Source organism: Labrus bergylta, chromosome 22 (genome assembly GCF_963930695.1).
Source record: "Labrus bergylta chromosome 22, fLabBer1.1, whole genome shotgun sequence".
Lineage (NCBI taxonomy): Eukaryota > Metazoa > Chordata > Actinopteri > Labriformes > Labridae > Labrus > Labrus bergylta.
In genome coordinates, this window is record NC_089216.1 from 10,679,566 (window position 1) to 10,701,173 (window position 21,608).

At 40.3% G+C, this 21,608-nt stretch overlaps 1 protein-coding gene across 1 annotated transcript in view; it reads left to right on the forward strand.

Moving 5' to 3' along the window:
- The first annotated feature begins 3,076 nt into the window (after positions 1-3,076).
- Positions 3,077-21,608, forward strand: part of LOC109993387 (phospholipid-transporting ATPase ABCA1) — a 149,627-nt gene continuing 131,095 nt past the window's right edge. The window contains exons 1-9 of the mRNA XM_065950220.1: positions 3,077-3,204; positions 9,804-9,933; positions 13,290-13,383; positions 13,968-14,109; positions 14,241-14,368; positions 16,473-16,600; positions 17,374-17,571; positions 20,551-20,637; positions 20,740-20,935. Of these exons, the coding sequence (XP_065806292.1) occupies positions 9,868-9,933; positions 13,290-13,383; positions 13,968-14,109; positions 14,241-14,368; positions 16,473-16,600; positions 17,374-17,571; positions 20,551-20,637; positions 20,740-20,935 (1,039 nt within the window). The 5' untranslated portion in view covers positions 3,077-3,204; positions 9,804-9,867. The remainder of the gene's footprint in view (positions 3,205-9,803; positions 9,934-13,289; positions 13,384-13,967; positions 14,110-14,240; positions 14,369-16,472; positions 16,601-17,373; positions 17,572-20,550; positions 20,638-20,739; positions 20,936-21,608) is intronic.

The following is a 21,608-nucleotide window of genomic DNA, read 5'->3' on the forward strand; positions in this document are numbered from 1 at the left end:
AAATAAGTTTCTGCTTTCCTTTTACAAAATATGAAATCACTGTTCCATCATTCTACACAGACATTCCCAGAGACAGAAAATAATGAACCGATACGAGTTCAGCTCTAACATGGAAACTATAATCTAAATAATTAGTTATAAAGAATAGTGATTTCATTATGTAATCATTTCACTGAACATGAATAAATGACCAAAAAAACAGTAAACACTGCTGTGCAGGTTCCAAAATCAACACCTGCCATTGGCGGTGGCCCCATCAGACAAGAAAGTTAGTTTTAAACCCTTCTGCTGTGTATTTTGAAGTCCAGGTGTTTGAGCCAAACTAGTTGTTGTTATGTGAATACATTTGAGTGCACCTGCAAGAAATGTAAAGGTCTTAATTGACTCAATAAATGTCATTGTGTCATTCTTACTAAAACTACACTCTGACAGAAGAGGCTAACGGGTGCGAGAGCATCTAGCATGAAAATATGACCTATTACTTAATTTGTCACTCTCAGAGCCCATCAGGTGGAAGGCCATTTCTCTTCTAACATCACTAAGTGAGGTCAAAGAAGGTCAAGGGGGTCCAAGTCTACATTCAGATCAGTGGATTGATGTGTATGAGGGGTGGTCAGAAATCCATTATCTTTTTTGATTTACAGATTTCCTTTATTTTCCTCAAAGAGCAACAAGGTGCTAAGTTGGGCTTAAACGATTCCTCGGATCAGTCGAGTACCCTGATTTCTAAAACGCCTCAAGCAGAGGCTTCGTTCAAATCCGCAATGTCGAAAGGCACCAAATACTTTATAATTAGAATTTATGTAGGCTTCTGAATGTGCGGCCGTTTTATTTTTAGTGCATGAGCGCCTGTGTTTCTCTGTCCTGATCAACGTCTCTGCTCTCGGGTTGCTACAGAGAGTGAGTTTTCTTCTTTGATACAATCACAGCGACTGACACACATATCCTTTATGGTTTGACTCAGACGCATCGGCAGGATATTAAGTTTGGCTGAGCCTGAAGAAGTTACAACTCTTTCCTTTTCTTATACCGCATTCTATTAGATTGTATTCGAGATATTTCACCGAATGTTTACAATGCCAAGACAGCTTCTATTCACTCGCTGACTTTTAATATCTTATTTGACACAGGCACGCTGCTCTTAAAGTGCAAAAAAACAGGATGTATGGTGTTAACAGTTTTTCATAACACAGAGGATACTTTTCTGTTTAAGATGGTCACCGGATGATGATCTGTATAGATTATTATTAGTGTGTATTTATAACAGAGGGAGGGAGACAGATCGTCAGTGGGCGAGCTAACGGAAGAGAGAAAGTCCTAGTAATAAAACAAGATAAGATAATCCTTAATAAGTCTTACAGCAGTTGAATGTGTAATGTAACAGCAGTAGACAGTCAAAAATTGATATAACCATCAATAAAAAAAAACAATAATAATTATTATAAAAATGCAAGAAAACTTGTTGAATTTTAAAAAGGCAAACTAAGTTAGTTATTTTTTTAAGAGACCTGTCTAATTTTCTTTTGGTATATTATCATAGCTCTTGAAAATAGCAAGATATTTATTGGGAAAAAAAGATGGCTGACCGGTCAATCTTTCATATCCGATTACTCGATTAATCTCCAGAAACAACTGATAGATTTCTCGATCACTAAAGGAAACATTAACTGCAGCCCTTGTGCTCAGTGTGTGGCCCTTGACCTTTCCCCTGAGGTCAGGTTCAGATTGTGTTCAGTGGTTTTGCAAATGTGCACCTTGTATTTTGTTTAGTACAGCTTCACAAAATACCGGGTAGGTGACCGGGGAATAGCTGGTGTACTCTAGCATGCTGGTGCCTGTGAGCGGCAGCACTTCATTAGTTGAAGCAATTACTTTTGGGCAGTGGCGGTTTCACCTGAGTTCTGTGAGTGTGTGTGTGTGTGTAATGAATTGAGACTATGAACCTACACCTCATGAGCAAGTCACAGTGACCCCACTGTGATTGAAAGGGACAGACGTGTTTTTGTGGTAGTTTGTTAGGACACAGGGGACTAGAGTTTGAGCAAAACCACAACATAAAGTCACATTTATATGTCTTAGCTTTGAGGACTTTCTTCACACACTCCCTTGAGTTTTACAACTAAACCTTTTTTTTTCACTAGATCAGGAAGTTTGTAATTCAAAGTTTTTTTCTGCACAACAATGTCATTAAAGTTAATTTAATTATTTCCTTTAGAAAATGAATAGTGGAGTTCAGTCCCTGATGTTGCTGTGGTCTGTTGTAAATTATATCTATATTGTTTTCCGGAATCACACATCCTGATATACTCAGAAGTCTCTTCCCGTTTGAAGTTTCCTCCTCCTTGTGTACTTCCTGTCTAAACACCCACCTCATTTACATAATTAAATATCCCGCTGCACCTGTGGTATTATTCTTTATCACCTCACATAATAAACTTTTAACCCCTTTGTTACCAAATTATATGGTCCCAAATAAAACCCCACTGACACCACACTTACCCCATGTGACACATTTAGTTTGTCAACATTTTAAGATAGGCTATGTCTCATAGTAAATAAATAATCTTCCCATGATCCCATCTGGTCCCTAACCTCTCTAGTTAACACCACGCTAAGCAAGAAAGGTAAGCTTCAAGACTAATTAGCTCATGAATAATTTGCGCTAATTCAACTGGCGACTGCAAACAAAGTTTACTCCAAAACTACCCAGCGAGACAAAAAAAAAAGAAAATCACACCGCAAAAACAAGGCCAGCCAAATGTAGGGCAGTGCTCTTTCTTCACCTCCCTCGCCTCCTCGGGTGACTGAGACAGGACTACAAGAAGCAGACATATGCGTCCTGCTACAGGGCCAAGCTTAAGGGAACATGCTGTGTAATGTACACCACCTGTGTGCGTCCCCGGCTGCGGTATTACTGTGGCTACAGTCACTGCGACAGGCTCAGCAGAGGTCATTTGCATACTTTATGACTCTAGGTAAAAGGAGATAGCAACCATAAGAGGGAGGCAGGGACTGTTTGTGTGTGTGTGTGTGTGTGTGTGTGCACGTGTGCGTGACAGAGAGAGAGAGAGAGAGAGAGAGAGGAGGAAGAGATTGTTAAAGCTCACTGTTTTGCCTGACTCATAAAGGCTGCGAGTTAAAACTGTCCCAATCCATCTTTAGGCCTGACGATGTGCTGATGGGTGAGGAGCAAACATCTCAGAGGTAGGTTGTTTTTTGACAGTCATCGGTAGTTTCCTCCGAAAGGACATGTGTTTTTGTAGCCAGGCCTGCTGTGATGCTGTCTTTCTTCTTCTTCTGTTGTTGTTGTTGTTATTGTTGTAGCTTGCTCCATACTCCCAGGGCTAACTCAGGCCCTGGACCTGCCTTGGGTATCCACACACTAGTCTCTTGTTTTCCTCTGTCTAGTCAGACGGATTTAAAAAAATAAAAAAAGAGCAGCCTAAAAACGGCTTCTCTTATTTGGAAGTGTTTAATGAATTAGTCTCTGGAAATAAAATAGCTGATAAGGAAAAATACGACTTTAATGGACACCTTTTTTTTTTACATAATAACAGAGGAAAATTAAAAACTTGTTTGTTTGGTTTCTGTCTATAGTTATTGATCAGGAAGTTTGAACGCTCATATTCTCCCGGCTTGTTTGTTGAGTCAGAGTGGAAAGGCTGAACTTTAGCCTCTGTGCAGCAACATTTTCCCCAAAGCTAATGATTACCTTTTTACAAGTCTGTGTCTCACGTGGCTTCCCTCTGTACTGTATACTGTATGTGAGAAGAAAAAAAAAAGTTTCTTCTTGAATGACATGTCTTAATGACTGATTAAGTGCGAGCAATTTGGCCTATCTTTTTTTTTTTTTTTTTACTATCATTTTCATTTGTTTCTAATGAATGAGTAATTAGCTGCTAAAAAAGATTGACAGGTTGCCCCAGGAAGCACTGAAACAAGAGGCTGAGAAATATCGCTTCTCTAAAACTAATTACCTGTAATGACCGACTTAATATATGTGATATCTCTCTGACAGGTGCCAATATCACAGGTTTAAAGCCTCTGAGATGTAAAGAAGTATTTAAAACTCTCACACAGTAGAAACACAGATTTTTAAGAACATAAAGTACCCATGAAATCTCCTTTTTTATTTCCATTTTTGTTTTATATGCCTTGCACTTGCTGTCTTTTATTTGCTTGTTTCTTACCTAGTGAAGATATAAATGTTTTTTTTTTTTAAAGGTGTTTAAAAGAATATTTTAGAATTGACTTCCTGACACACTTTGGTAACAAATATTATGCCACCCTAAATGTCAAACAGGCCCAGCCTCCCAGCAGCTATGGTCACTGTATTGGTTTTTAAATGTTCTCACATCGTGCTGGTGGCTGCGTTAAACGGCAAACATTATTTCTTTGCTTTCTTTTAAATTTGACGTATTCATTTTTGCTGGATTAAATAGCACAGCCGTTTCAAGAGAAATTCAAATGCTTGCCTTGCTAATTTAGGACTATCTGACTTTAATCAGGTTTTAGGTCTGTGCTACAGTATATGGCCTTTATTGCATAAACACTCTCATACTAAGTGCACATTTAAGGCTTTAAATCACACAAGTAACTTCCATTTGTGATAAAGCTTTTGGGACCAATCAACCTGATGAATCTTCATGTTATAGACTCATTATTATTCAAATGATATTCTATCATAAAGCAACACAGATTCTGAACGCAAACTGCCTAAATTGAATCCTTCATTGTTATCCATAAAACTGACACCACTGCAACAAGTGCAGGTGCCGCTGACACCGCAGTGATGCAGCATAATCTAGTTGAACAGCCAAATAAGTACCTTTAGTTGTACTGCGCTGTCAGGGTAGCAGGTAAATAAGTCTGAGCAAACGAGAAACAAGAAAACAAGAAGAAAGTCTGAAGAAGGCTGAGGTATGAAATGAACTTCCTCTTAAGACTCAGGAGTGTAGTCCAGAGAAACTTAATGTACTTAAATTGCCGAGAATTCAGTGTGAGAGGGTCTAAAAAGATAATCAAGATCCGTCTTTGGGTCAATAAACTCTTTCCTATCAGCTTGGCAGAGCTGGCACAGGGACAGGCCAGAAAGGGGGCCCCAGGGAGAGCAGGGTGCTGATAGCCAGAATAAGTCAGCTGTACGCCACAGTACCAATGGCTGTAGATAGTGCAGTGGATGCTGTAGAAAGCCTGCAGATGTTGTGACTATGAAACCCAGCAGATTGTGGCTGGAACTTGCGAAAAAGCTGCAACTGAATTTGTGGCTGCATTGCTTCAACTGTAGCAGCCAATGGAAATGTAAGCAATGCAAAAAAAAAAAAAAACAATGCAGTGGCAATGCACTGATACAGGTGTGCTAAACAAAACTGTAGATCACCAGTCTTGAATTGAAGAAACAGATGCACAGATTTGCATGTTCAGAGCCAGTGCGCTGTGATTCACTCGCTCACATTAGCAGAAGCTGTGCATTGAGCTACATTTCAGAAATGTTTTTTTTTGTGGTGGAACATATCAAGTGAACACACAGAGGAATTGGATTATTGAGGGGTCTGAAAAGTTTCTATGGCTGTTTACATATTTTCTTCAGCCATGAAAGTAGGTCAGCATTTGTAACCTCCTTAAATGTAACCTCCAGTCCTCTGTAAAGAGGTAAGCCAGGAGCAGACAACTTTTCAAAGACAGCTTTAAAACCTGTTGGGCTGAGTTTGTCATATTTAACGCATATTTTTTGATAGGACGTGTTATTAAAAGAGAAATGCATTCTTAATCACTGTGAAAATATATTCTTTATATAGGTACAGATAAAGCGTATTATTTGACAGCATTTGTTTGAAGTTTGCATTCTTCTGATTTACTGTATTTAATTGCAGGGCCTCAAGTTCAGCACAGGATTGATGGAATTGCGCACAAAATATTCAGTTCCTGCAAGTCTGTCTCTCACAATAGTGGGAAAATCCTGCATGAATTCATACATTTACAATTCAGTTTATAGTGCATTTGTATGTCAAACAGGTTGCACAGTTGAGCACAAGACAGACTGGTCAGAAATGCCGCATCAGGCTGGATCATTTATGTACCAGCGCTCGTAAATACACAAATGCACATTGGCAGGTGTGCAGTGAATACCGGAGGCGATGGACTGCATTGTGTCTACCTCACAGACTAAAAGTCTGTCGCTCACTGTGAATCTTTTCTGTCAAAATTGTAAAATCTTAGTCTGACATTGATCCATTGGCAGTCATGACAATGATTAAAATACAAATACAGAAATAATCAACATCCGATAGTCTCGTTTGCATTTGTCGGTCACATAGAGGCATCAGTATTCATTTCAGTCTGTTTCCTCACCAGATGAAACTTATCAAAGTAAGTTTAAGTGTCAGAAAAAAAGGCAAATCTCTTAAGTTAAAACATCTCCTCCTATGTGAAGGATTAAGTGGAGGATTTCCCCCCCCGAGACAAAAATGGACCTAAGGCCCTGAAATGTATTAATACACTAACTTTGTCCTTTTGAATTCAATAGTAGAAGTGGCTGCAGCAGTGAGATAGGGAGCAGCTGTTCAACAAAGTTTGACTGATCACGGGAACTTTTCTAACTTCTATGCATGTTGCAAATTGCACAACAATTAAATAAGAAAAATGGGCATGCAGAAGATAACTAAAATTACCATCCATTGTGGATTGTGTTTAGCTTCGTCATAACGTCCTACCTGTAATTAAAACAAAGATAGCAATAGATAAGCACGGCCTTGAGCCTATATTCTCCCAGTCTGTGGTAGGAGCTCCTGCTGCAGCCAGGCTTAAGGGGAGCTCATAATAGAGATTGAGTTGGAAAGACAGATTGGATGAAGGAGCACAGGGACCATTATACCCTTCAGAGGGCTGTAGTGCCCCCCCCTCCTCTTAACAGATATCGCCAGCATTCTCTGTCGTCCTGTGCTCCCATGCTCCATGACAAATATCTGTTTACTCTTTCGATCATCCAAGCGGCCGAAATAATGCACTCTGCTCTCACTGGTCCCTGAGTCCACAGCATGCATCAACTCTTATATTCTCTCAATACTTTCCTTTTTTCTACATTTTCTCCCTTCCTCTGTGCTCTCATGGGACTTTCATTGCAACTAATGACACAATGAAATGCTGATGCCAGTGCCTAGTGGCCACAGTCTTGAGAAAAACAATCCCAAAAAGTTGCAAAAAAAAAAAAAAACAACAACCAAAAAAACCGATTTGAATTATTCTCTGTGCTTCTACTAGTCATAGATTAAAATGATGATCTGGAAAACAGTCTTCACACTGCATGTTTGTTTTTTTTTTCTCTCTGGAGGACTGCGGCTGCAATGCAAATCACAATCATACCCTCTCTCTTGTTACTTGTTATCACTTCTTTTGATGTTGAATTGAAAAAGAGTCCTCGAGATGGGCTTTTCCACAAAACTCGCCCACACACACATACACACACACACTATCTTTAAGCATACACATCTCTTTTGTACGCACAACTTCTCGCGTACATTTCAGACGTATGGCTTGAGCACTTTCTAGGAGATGTTGTTTACCCTTCATGCTTGATGGGATTTCAGAGTGGAGGTGGTACCAAGCTGTCCTTCTTTTTTTTTACGCATTACATTTTTCAAAAGACGAGACTTGAGAGCCGTGCAAGTGAATGAAGTACATACTCAATTATACAAGCACTGATGGAGCCGAGTGGTCATGCGTACACAAGGCCTCTATTTGTGCTCTGCCCGGGTCATTTTACGATTGTACACTCCCATAACCACCATCTCCTCCCAAGTTTTTACTAAGAAAGTCAGGGGATGAAAGCTAGAGTAAGTAATGAGTGAAGTACCCTTCAGGCAGTAGCTCAGTCTGTAGGGACTTGGGTTGGGAACCAGAGGGTCGCATGTTCAAGTCCTGGCACAGACCAAGTCTGGAAATTGGCCTGGTAGCTGCAGAGGTGCCTGACCACTGCCGAGACGCCCTTGAGCATGGCACTGAACACCAAAACTGCTCTGGAGCGCTCGCTGTTGGCAGCCCACTCACTCTGACATCTCTCCATTAATGTGTTTCTGCATGTATGTGTATTTCAGCCTATGTGTGTTTTTATGTTCATTAAACAGAGTATAAAACCGATTAATAAAGTATAAATTATTATTAAGAAAGACCATTGGAGAGTAGGTCCAGGAGTAGGTGAGGTATAGGGATTGCATTGCTCAAAAGTAAAATAACTAAGATAGCTGTATAGAGTGTGATTTGACTGTTCATATTAGCTATAACTCAGTTTCTGTGCCTATATGCTCTTCTTCATGTTTTACACAATGAAGGGCAACGTATCCCTCCTGAATCCAAAACAAATTCAAGAACATTTTTATGTTCTTCACCAGTAAGTTGGTACCAATAAATCCGAGGGTAACACAACGCTAGCTTGAGCTTCATCTGACGCCATTAAAACGGTTTTAAAAAGTTTGGCCATCATGCCCAGGCCTACAGCCAAAGGTTAAAATTACACATTCATTCGACACATTGGGATGCGTGTAAAGTGAATTTAATGTATTGTGATCATGATGAAATTGCAATTTATTGTGAACCTCAATCAACGAGGAGATGAGATGATTGTACGCCTCACATCCTGTGCCAACCTGTGTTCTATTTAACAAAACATAGTACATTTTGATTATTTTGACAACAGCAGTTGTTGCATTATTCAATATTATTGGTATTGCAAAAAAAACAAACCAGTGGTCTTATTCATCCAAACCAATATAGTGCTATAGATTAGAGTGCTTATTTAGCCATTTGTTAGCATGGGAGACTCAACTTTCCCATGGCAGTAAATAAAACATCCATGAAGTAAGCAGTAAATAATGTAAACACACAGAGGGAAGATGGAACCAGTACAGAAAGAGGAAATGGAGCGTTAATAGGTGGCACATTTGTCAGGACTAGCCTTGGGCTAAAAAGCCCATCTCTATCCTCACCTGCCCCGCCTTGTTCACCTCCTGTAATCTCTGGATTCTCTGCAGAATATCAGTGGGCATGCTTTACAACATGTTTTAAACACAGCTAGGTTACACTGCTTGTTGCATTCCTGTATTGACAGCTAGTTTATTTTTTGAATGCTTTGTAGCCTTTAAAAGCCCTTAAAGTATTTAATTAACATTTCTAACTTTGTTGTAGTAATGAATAGAGGCATGGAATGAACTATCATCAAAAGAGAGACTGTCAGTTGTGCAGTCTTTAATAAAGGTCACACTTGTAGCAGGGTAAGAATGCCATTCAGAGCCACTTCTTTATCATCTGTGTAATCAGTGTTCAGTGGTTGATAGAACTTCCGATAAATATTTTACAGCAATCTTTGGTGCATAAAAAGGTGAAGCAGTTGCCTGTTAAGTTTTTGTCTTTGGCATTACCCTGCTCCAAAAAAAAAGGGATTCATTAATTGGTGGAGAATTTGTAGCACAGTGGTGGTTAATGAGACAAGGAGCACAGTTTACATTGCCTCATCCCCCTTTCAGAGGAAAGAAAAGAGATTTTGGCTTGTGCTAATAGCTTTATATGCAGTACATTAAGTAAAACAACCACATGAATAAAGATTCTACCTCTGGATCCGAGCTGCGTAACCTCCCCGTGCTCACACATTGCCCCATCCTGAGATGTGCTGAGTGCAGGTGATAATAATTCTTAGAACAGGTGCTGCACCATAAGCCCCAAGGCCGGGGGAAGTGAATGATTAGTGGCACTCCCCCAAGATGCATTGCTCCTCTGTATTAAAACCAAACTCTGCCTTTTATTCCCTCCAGGGTTTATTAAGTGGGCCAGTTGCCATAGCTACGCTTTGGCAGGATATTGCCAGGATAAGCTGTAATGGGTCTCCTGACGCAGTTCACTCTGCTCCTGTGGAAGAACTTCACTCTCCGGAAGAGACAAAAGGTACACTTGTGCTCACGAACCCCTCCTCTCACAAATCAGCGTAGATCTGCCCAAATTGGTCAGCAAAGGAGAGAAAACGAGGATATGGTCCCAGGGTTGTTTTATCAAGGGCAAGTAAGTTATTCATGGTGTGGGGGGGGGGTGTAGATAATAGGAGGGATTTACAATGAAAACCGTCTCCTATAGAAATACCGGTGAGCTGCTCTCAACTCTCCCACTAGAGAACAAGAACAATCTTAGCTTAATGCTGACCAATTTGAAGTGTCACCTTCAATTTTTAGAGATCTATCTCTTGTGCACTTTTTGTCACATTGCCTGTATTTTACTTCTAACAAAGGCAGTCTGCGGCCTAATAGAAGGGGATAGGGAGTGACGAATGTTGAATGCTTTGTCTGAAGGGCAAACGCTCTTTCTGGCTCTTCTTACAAACTTGCTATCACTTCCTGTCCTCGGCAGTGCTTCACAAAACTTTGAGTGCAGTCCACAAAAGTTAGAAATTCTTAACCATCCAACTTAAACAACAAATACATCAATTTACGTCAAACTTTTTTTTTAAGTGCGCTTAAGCGATCTTTGCCCCTAGACTACTGTCAAGAGTTAGACTTAAGCTGATGCTCCACCTGCTTTCAAACAGTTGGACTGCGTTCAGTGCTTACACTTATGATGTTATTCAAGTGACACTACCTTCACACAAACTTACAATTCAATTCATTTAAAAAAAAAAAAAAAAAAAAAAAATGCTTTGAGAAGTTAGTTTCCTGACATATCTGAATTGTTTGTTACCTGTAGAAATAAACACAAATTATCTCAATGGGAAACTCTTCATTTGTGCACATGAAGACATTGGAAATCCCGTTGGCAACCTACATGTGACGGATATATCCCCATAGTATGTGACATTAGTCGAAGGCAAAAAAAGCCCAAATTTAAATCTTTTTATATTTCAAAATTTAGTGTGTGCAAACCACATAAAACAACATCGATTTAGAAAACCTGTTTTAACATTTTAACTGCTGTGGAGGCTAAAGTCCCTCAGCCAGTGGCCCTTTGCTCTCATTACGTTCTCATTCTTATAACAGACAAAAGCCTGAACATGATTGGCCAATGACATATATGATGGAATTTATAACTTGTTGTGGCCATGAGGTCACGTGCCGCAGGGAAGATAACAGTTCCACCCTGTGTTGCGACGGCATCTCAAGGGTCAGAACGAACTGTCATGGAATCTAGTTAGCCATATGAGTCATTTCAGAGACAGATATAGATGTAACAAAGGACTGCAGTGTGTTTCCTCTGATGTATACCCTCACAGTGATAATAGCAGCCACATCCACCCACTTGTTTTTTTTAGGGGTTCCAGAAACAGCAGTGTCTCTGTTGCGTGAGTAGAACAAAAGAGATCCTTGCAAAAAAAAAAAAAAACAGCTTTCATCAAAGTTCATACTTCCCTGGAATAACTCAAGGCAAAGTAATTTGCAGTTGTTCAAATTTGAATCTTAGAAACATTCCCGTTCTTAATTTGATCAACCAGCAGAAGGATCAGAGTGGTATCTGTTTGTGTGAGGAAAAAATATTGGCCCCGCTTGTTCCCTGGAATATGCAAGTGGACAGTGGCAGTTTTGTGCGTGGAATGTGTGATATTTGGTGAAAGTCAACATGAAATATCGTTATTAGACAAAACCGGTGGGAGTTAGCAAGGACAATGGTGCTTCTGGAGGGCTTGTGGAGGTTAATGACCAATTATACGAATGCCTCACCAAGCATTTTAAGGTTTTATAACAGGCATGAAACTGATTTTATGGTCCAGTATTTCACATAATTTCATAGGAGGAGATTATCTGTTCACAAAGACGGCAGTGTCCGATGGCGAACGCCTGGGGAGCCAGACATCGAGAAAGTCCCCGTGATCTCTGTGTTCCACTCTCTATGCCTTTTTTTCTGTGGAATACATTATGATAATTCATCCTCTCAGCAGAGCTACATCCTCACTGACGCGCACACTGGAGGGAATTAAGGAACAGAATTCTAAATTCTATCTGGTTTCTTTGAAATAAATGCAATGGGATTTTTTTTGAAAAAATTATAAAACTAAAAAACCAGTCTCTGCATATATACCCAACTGAATCAAATAAGATGTGCTTTACCCTTGTGACATATTTTTTCTTGCTATTATTGTATTAACTTCGCCTCTGCCTGCCCTCTAGGTTAATTATGAAGACAACGACTTCAGTATTAATGTCTTCTCTTATTATTTCAGTTAATATGAGCCATAAGATACTCTGTCTGAACATATCTGTGGCTGCTCTAAACAGGGCGCTCCCCCACACATGTTTGGAGGGATGAGTGTGCAGGCGGACGGGGTCAGCTGAGGTTAGCAGAGAGGGCTCGTGGGGTTGTTGAGCGATGGTGTGCCAAGGGATGCGTAAAATCCTACATGGCATAAAGTGTGGGGTTGGAAGAGTCAAAGGAGAATGAGCTGCAGCATTGTAATATCTCACTGTAAGCTACCGTTGGTGGATAAAACTTCCTCCACTTCAAGGATGATGAAGTCTCCTGTTGAACAAATGTTACTAGTCCTTCTGCTTTCAGAGGTGCACTTTCCTGTGAATTATACATAACGACACTGCACATATGTTGAAAGCAGTAGTAAAAATAAGCTTGTAGGTGTGTTTCTTGAACCTGCTGTAACCTTAGGTGATTCAGAAATAACCTCCAAACCCCAAGGTCCTGATACTTTGTCTCTAGAACATCCCTCACGGCACACTGACAGGGGAAGAATATGAGAACATTCCTTGTGAACAAGGAAAGCCTTGAGGTGATCCATTTGTGCTCCGTACGTTTCTCTCTGCACCCATTCCCTGAGGTTAAAATAAAAGGCAGGCATGTCACAAGGGGTGCTTCTTGCTGTCAGGTAATAAAGTAGTTGTATATTAAAGCGAAGAAGGTGGTTGGTGCTCTTCATCCAGAAGGGGATTAAACGTGGTGAGAAGGGATAAGGAGTATGTGATGGCTTTGGCTAGGAAGTCTCAAATAGAGGTTGATATTCCACTCCTGTGAGAGCCAGACTAGTAGTAAGTCTAAAAAGAAAATGTGGACTATTGCATGATCTACACACACACACACACACACACACACAGAGAAACACAGATCTATTAGGTTCTTTAGTCCATCATAAACAGTATCACAACAGGAACACCTCAGAGGTTTCTGTTTGAGATGGTGATAAATCTACCTACAAGTCAGATCTTTGACTAGATATACATTTCATACGTGAAACACCATGCAAATTATGAAAGTAATACACATGTATTCCACAAACAAATTATTAAAATAAACCTGATTTATCCCCTGTGCAGGTGCGTCTGGTCGTTGAAGTGATATGGCCTCTGTTTCTCTTCTTCATTCTGGTGTGGGTGCGCACCACCAACAACCCAATTTACAAAGGCCAATGTAAGTACAAGCTAGGGTTGTCAGGATTTTAAACCTAAATATCATACTTGTCAAAATCAAATAATATTAAGACCTGTTTTGATACACATTTAAAAGTCCTGGGTAATACTGGGTCATTTCTTGTTTTTAATGAATAGAAATGGCCTGCAGAGTCCTGCACAATGTCTAAATGGCAATAATACATGAGCAACGTTTCAGTACAGAAAAGTTGCCAATGTATTTTTGCAGTTTGGACAGTGCTCTCTCTAAAATATGACTTAAGAGCGGTAGGTTTTTTTTTTAAAGCTTCATTGCTTTTTGATACCTTTTAAAAAAGTATTCAGTAGCATTTGGCAGAAAGTATGGATGCATCAAAACATTTTGACAACCTTTTTGGAATTCATTTCAAACACCTGTAGAACAACTGCTAAGGTGTAATGTGTTCTGTCATTCCTCAAGGCTTATCTTTCTGTCAAAATGTTGAGGAAGTGTAACGATTCGGCAAGTTGCTAACCTCTGCTGTGCATCTATACCTCCAAACAACAATGTGTTAGCACTGCAGCCAAGTAAAAACAAACTGTATGCGCTCATCCCTATTCCTTCAGGCCACTACCCAAATAAAGCCATGCCATCGGCTGGCGTGCTGCCCTGGCTTCAAGGGATGATATGTAACATCAACAATCCCTGTTTGAACTATCCAACGCCCGGGGAGACACCGGGCCAAGTCAACAACTTCCACAACTCCATGTGAGTACTGGGATGTTTCCTCCACTGTCTTCTAAGGTTATACATGGGAATGTAACTGAATATCTTCATGGAATTTACATTTTAAAAGGAATAATGAGCTTCTTTTTTTTTTTGTCTTTTTGGTGAACCAGAGTTGCAGGGATGTTAATAGAGCTGCAAACCCTCGTGGTGAACGGGTCGATTCTCAGTAAGGCTCAGCTGCTGGCGGATGACATTGAACAGTGGTCTTCAGTCCTGTCACAGTCCGACCCTGGCAATGGTTAGAGAATACAAACACCTCAATTTTGAGACACTTACCTCAAACAGCCCTTTATTTTCCATGTCATTTTCACACACAATCCCTGTAAAGCAACAAGGTCAAACTACAGATCTGTCTTTTTTGAAGGAAATGTGTGACTGCTTCTGAGTAATGGCTCCAGATATAATTGGTATATGCAATAGTGATCCTCAACAACAATCCCTCTGCTATGTCTTTATTAAGTACTCTCCATCAAGGAAAGTATCCCCTTCATGTGGATGACAACTTGGAGGATTTGTTATTCCCCTTTATCCCTCAAAAACAATGGCGCCATTATTTATGATGCAATTTGCCATGCAGTGTGACAGATCGTTTGTCTTGATAACTTGCTGCTTTGCATTAGGCTCATTTAGCCTGATGATATTCAGATTTTCATACGCCACCTAATTTGCAAAAAGACAAAGGGGGAAGAGGAGGGGGGGGGTTCTTCATGTTGGTCCATTTGCATTTTGGGGTCGCTGGCTTGTAAAGTACAAGATTAAATCCATCAATGATCTAAGCCCGGGCATAATTAACGGCATTCTCTGTCAGAGAAGAGAACGCGAAAGGTCATTGACAAGAATGGGGAATGGAGTGGTATCAAAAGACTGGGATGGCAAAGGCGATTGTGTTGTCCCTTTTTTGTTATTACCCAGAGTTGATTAAAAGACTCCGATGGTCACTTCAATCAGAAAGGCGAAAGTGTTCTACAAGCAACATGTTCTACACCCCTGTAATATGACCACATCCGACCCCCTTGATCGTCCTGCAAAAGAGAGGAATAAAAACATGTTTTTAGGAGGAATCAGTGTTTGAGCTCTGCATCAAGTTGCACATTTGACTCAAAGACCAGGAATACATGATGCATGTATTCGTTAAGATGCAAGATAAAAAAATTTGCGATCCATATCTGCTTTTGGCCTCTCTTGTCTGACTTCATCAAGTCCCTTACGTCAGCAGCTAAATAGACGTACGAACACGGCAGCCCATTCATTGTGTATTGCAAGCTGATTGCCCAACATTGCGAAATAATCATGAAGAGCCCACGGTGTTTATATCACATCGTTTTGTATAGGATCGCATTGTGTTCGCGAGTTGGATGTATTGTTACATCCCTTAGGAATAATTCATAATTACCAAACATTTATCTTAAGTGATTCTTGGTTAACTCAGCATATGTCATTCCATCCTCTCATCCCCTTAATCGACCTACTTGCATGTATTGCATTCATTGAAGGCCTAAATGCTCTAATTAAATTGCATAACCCCCTTCATCTTCTCACAAGCACACGACACAGTATGTGAGGATCCAGCGATGTCAATTGGTTTTTAAAGATGTCCCTTTTAAAAAGCAGACTGACTGTGGGCAGCTAAATATGTGAATATGGTTGTTTAATAATCTGCTACATGTTTAGCAAACAAATATTCCCCTCTCACGCACACACACACACACACACACATGCAACTCAAGTGTTCAACCCTCATTTGCATCATTAAAGGATTTAATTGCGGCTGTCATCTAAAAGGGATAATTTACACTCACATTAAAAACCGAATCAACAAGTCTGCATTTCATGTTTCTGGTTGAAAAGTGAAAAAAACAAGGAAGGAAAGGGTTTATTTTGACATCAGCAGCTGCACAACAGTGATCTTGAAGACAGGGACTTCATCTTTAACGTTGTCCTTTCAACAACAGAATAAATTCTCTGGTGCTTCGTTAGACCAACAGCAGAAGAGCTGCTGTCCTATTAGTTACACGACAGGCTCTCTCCGTGGTCGGCGTAGGTGTCCACTAGGCCAAACGACCCTACTTCTCACATGTTTTTCTCCATGCACCCATTCCTCATTTGTGAACAGGAGGGTAGAAATGCAGGAGGATAGACAAAGAATGGGGACAGGGAAAGAAAGGCTTGAGATTTGGCTGCAAAATGTGAAATGCATGCATAGAGCAAGTAAGGAAGCTTAAACTTAACTCAAGTTAAGACTTGAGTTTTCTGTTTGCAGGAGAAAACTGCTATACACTGCATTTCATGTTGTCAGGTTGGCTGTCTTTGCTTTGCACTAATTTCCGATCTTTATGTTTAAGCTCAACCAATGATCCTGAGGACTATCCTCAGAGACAAGGAGACTTTCTCCAATCACCTGGACGAGAATTTGTCCGTGCCGCCAGAAGTGGTCAGAAGCCTCATGAATGCACAGATAAAACTAAACCAAGTGAGTATCATTTCTCAACACCGCTTGCATTTTAAAAGCTGCAAAAACAGTCTCTGCCTGCTTTGCCACCTTCTCCTATAAATGAATGGAATTGAAATGTTTAATTTAATTTCAAAGAGTGTTGTCCTTGAACATTTAAGAATAAAATGTCCTGGCCAAGACGTGCCTGTGGGACTCTTTGTCTTGACAGTGTTAATCAAAGCAAACCAAAGTATTTGAGCTGTTTGAAGCTGTCTTCAGCAGGTAATTTGGAAGTAAATGAACTTGCAATAAGGCTGTCTTGTCTCTGAATGTTTCCCCACTGATACTGCTGTATGTACCGAGTGATATCAGATGAGCTGCGAGATGATAATTATGCTTCACTGACATTGACAAGGATGCTTAAATACAATGTGCACTGATTAAAAGATCCCCACAGTGTCTGAGGCGTTCTAATGGTTGCACACTCAGCTCTGTGCCCTGAAAGTAAGTTTCCTAAAAAAAAGGAAGTTATGAGCCATTCTACTGCCTCTGCTACTGCTACTGCCATTCATACCGCACGGTATTACTGCTGAGACAAGTGACACTGTCAGTGTTTTTGCATATTAACAGCACTGTGTGTCAGAAAAATAATTTTGATGAAAACTTCTGATTTTGAAATGTGATTTTTGCATAACATCTGCCTGCACGACAACACAGACGACACAGTACATGAATAAATCAATGCAAAGTTCTCTTGTTCGTCTACTTCTACCAGAGTTGTTGTTGTTTTTTTTTTTTTTTTCTTTTTTCAGATGACGGGAATCCCACGGCCAGGCAGCCTGAGGAGCATCCTGTGTGAGGGGACAGATCTGGATCAGTATGTCCAATTTAGCAGCCAAGCTGAAAAGGAGGCATTTCAAAATGTCAGCTGCTCCCTCACTCCACAGCAGCTGATTAACACCCAGCAAGTTCTCCTTTGGAACCTGGACGAGAGGAAAGTGCTTTCAGAGGTGAGCTTTCCCCGCAGCCGCCCAATGACGATCACAGCTTCTCTGATTTGAGTTTAATGACAGCTGAAGGAAATAAGCATCATGAAGATGATGAGGACACAATCGGACTAATTTGATGCAAAATAAAGAGAGCATGCATTTGGAAACTGTGTTTTCACTAATTGTCCTAATGAGGACACTGCGCTGTTAATACAGGACATAATGTCTGAGTCTGATAAAGCCCAAATTCCTACACAGCAAGGTCACCTCATCCAGCATCCTTACAAATCACACAGTCCGGGCTAAGAGAGCATGCATTAAACATGACAGTTTGAAACTCTTGAGATGCCTCTGCTTCGGCTGATGCAACAGGAGAATATCTCACGGTGCATTTTCACTAGGTCTTTCAAATGATTCATATTTTTTTTTTACATTTATAATGTTTGGGGCATTTTTTTTTTAAGAACATCTCAGATTCAGGTTTCTTTGTGGGCCTTTCCAATGACTAGTGCTTGGATAATGGCAAGTTTGTTTGAGTAGGGCGCACTGCCTTTCTCCATTTTGAATTAACTCCAGAGACCGCTATGGCTATATACATGAACATCAATATTTCCCACAATAACATAGATAGTTATTTTGCTCTGCTGAACACTTGTTATTTCCTGTTTGCTGACCCAAAATGGTTTCTTAAAGATCTTTTAAGGCTCGTTAGTGAGGGGGTTAGATGTGTGCTTCTGTCAAGCTCAGTGAACCATTGAGGGAGAACTTTCAGCTGCCCTGTTTTAAGTGAAGTTGATGCAAAAGTTGTTAATATTCTGGTGCCATATTGTGAAATTTACTCCCGAGAAAAAATACATTTCTAAGGTATTGCAGGGGTTTTGTGGCGTTCCAAAAAGCCAAGTTGTATCTAGAATCTTCTGTGTTAGAGTCATGAAAGGTAATCACCTAAAATTGAGTCATGTGGAATAAACAGCGCTCTTAAAGCTCCTGTGAGGAACTTTCACTTTGTTTCGATTGCGGCGCCCCTTGTGGACATTTGTCCTGTTTATGTCTAAGATGTTGGGTTTTTTTTTCGGCTTTAAGCCTTTTATCGATAGGACAGTGGATTGAGTCGGAAACTGGGGGAGAGAGTGGGCAACAGCAGACTGGAAATGAGCCACAGGCTGGACTTAAACCCGGGTTGCCCGCCTGGAGACAAGCCTCTGTACGCTGGATGCAACCTAACAGCTAGGCCATCTGCGCCCCAATCATCCTGTTTTTTCTGTTTTTGACTATGTATGCCTTTTATTCAGAGATAGGACAGTGGGTATATATATAGGTCGGCTCCTAACCTGGGCTGCTCGCTCGCTAAGACTTAAGCCTCAGTACATGGTGTGCACACTAACTCTAGCCCCTCTGCTCACCAATCCTCTTGTTTTTTAACAGTGTATCACTCATCGAGAATCTTTGTTATGGTAAATTAAATGATAAGGATGCAGTGTGCAGTTAATCACTTGTAATGACCCCTACGCTGTGATGTCAGACATTAAAACAACTTCATGAAATAATTTTCTTCAGCTTCATACTGATGGTCTCGGAGGCGTCACTATTCATTTCAGTTTTATTACCAGATAAAATCTCCTTAGATGAGCTTGATTACAGCTTAAAAGGTATTGTAGGTGCACGCTCTGTTACCTAACTTTAAATCCTTCATGGCTTGTAGTGAATTGAATTCAAAAACACAGTTAACCTCAATTGGCTCTGCTAGAAAATTGAGGTTAACCATTTAAAAATTAAATTTTCTGCTTGTCTGGCTCCTTGACGTACAGAGAAGAAGAAGTATCTTTGAAAGTAAAAAAAAAAAAATGCTAACCACTTTAAGGCCGAACCTTACCACAATACTTCATTCCTTCCCCATTATCTCAATGTGTTTTTGTTTCATCCATTTGAAGTGAGAAGTCATTTTCTCTCCCACACTGTCTGAGCTTTTAAAAATTGTCACGCTCATGTGCACCTCCGTGTCTTCAAGTGATTTTACTCGAATGCACGCAATCAGGTGGGAATTATTTATTAGAACCAATGTTTTCCTGAATTCTTTTAAATCTCTGAGTTTCCTTTGGGATGATGAAAGCCCGCACTTCTCTTCCAGTTTATCTTTGAGGGGAAATATACGGGACAGCAAATCCAATAAATAAGTGATAAGGCAGGAAGTTCGTCGGCGGGAGCATTTGAACAATTAAAGCCCACAGGCATTTTCAGACAGAGGGGGGGGGGGGAAGAAAAGAGAAGCCAGACAAGATAGGAGGGAGAAACTCTTGAGTGCCGTGAGCAAATGGATGGAAGACAACATCAAGCCTTCACACTTACAGCTTGACGAAGCTGAATGATCGTGATAAGAACAACAACATAAAGACAGGGACAAGGGAGGACGTCAGGGTTTATCACTGAGTAACATTTAGACATCGACTCCGAAAAACATCGTGTTTGTGTTCCTGGATATGATTTGAGAATCCATAGAAAGGCAGTTCATTTAAACCGATGTGGAGCTCAACAAGTCATTCCAAAGTAACGCTGTCTGCTCAGTCTTTTACAGAAACATCTTAATTGCAGTTCACACTTTTACATCATTAGAGCTGCAGTACGCTAATGTAATTATGAACGACTACTTTTCTCAATCAGCTTACCTTGTTAGAGAAGAAGAAACACAAACAGCACTTTGAGGCCTCAGTTACAAAGAGCTGTGTGATTTGAGTTAAGCGAACAGATCTAAGGGAAACTGCTTTGGTTCTTACTTGTCCCTTTGCATTCCTCTCTTAGCCTTCTTTTCTCCCTCATTATTGTCTTTCTGCACCTGTAACTCCCATACATTTTTCAACTTTGTCGTTCGTCAGGCACTCCTTATAAAGCCTCTGCTTGACACTCGATGCAAGTTTACACAATGTATTTCTTATGTTATTATTATGTTATGTTTTGGTCATTCATGTTAAAGCTGAAACCCCCTTTTTTCATGCTCTTCTTCAGCTTCCGGCATCATTGGATCTTAATGCAATAGACACAGCAGCACTGTTGAGGAAAACTACACAAGATGCACAACCAGTGTTTGAGGAGGTACATTTACCTATTTGTCTTTTACAGTAATTGAGGTTTTGGTTGTTTTTCTGTTCTTTCTGTTTCTCTCCCAATACTTGACGTATACTTTCCTTCCTCTAGGTGGCCAGGCTGCAGAACTCTATGATATTTAAGGCTGCTAGTTCATTGGATTTCCAAAATAACATGATGGGCAGTATGAATATGCTTCTGTGTGAGAAGCAGTCCGATTTCAATTCCACCAACATGTACGTCAGTTCACGCTCATCTGGCCTGATGGAAAACATCAATTTACTGTCCACAATGGGCAACAGTTCAGGTCAGTGCAACAGTATTTGTCAATTGAGTTCTGTTTGTAGTTATGACTAGGAAATGGACAAAATGAATGATATGTTTGGAAACCAGTGAGCATTACTTGGTAATGTTGCAGACATGTTGCAGGTTTGATCGCTATGTGATGCAGATGATGGCATTTATGATAACTCATCAAATCAGAATTGTGTTATTTTGACGAATATATATAGAGAACAGTGTGAAACCTATGAACCTCTTGCTAGTGTGGCATAAAGAAAAAGTCCAGAAAAGCTCAGGGAACATATTTCTAGGTTAGATGTGTTGCAATTGTTCAAAAATTACGAGTAAATATGTTCCTGCAAAGACACATTTAATGCAAAACCCAGTTTTTCTCAACAAGCATTGAGATGAGAAAAATAGAACAATTATCCCCAATTTCACAAATTAATGGTGCATGGTACACAGTGTAGGGAACAGTGCAGGGTTCACAGGATGTGCCTACGTGTGCACATGCAGGAAACCTGCACCTGTGGCACAGTTGGCAACGCTGCCTGAGCTGGAAACTGGGTTTGATTAGGAATTCATTATCGGCGGCTGTGTTTGGGGCTGGCATCAATCGAATCAAATCAGCCAATCAAATCAGCTTTTCTCTCTGTGCACTCCCCACCCCAACATAATATTGTTTTCTTAATGGAGAA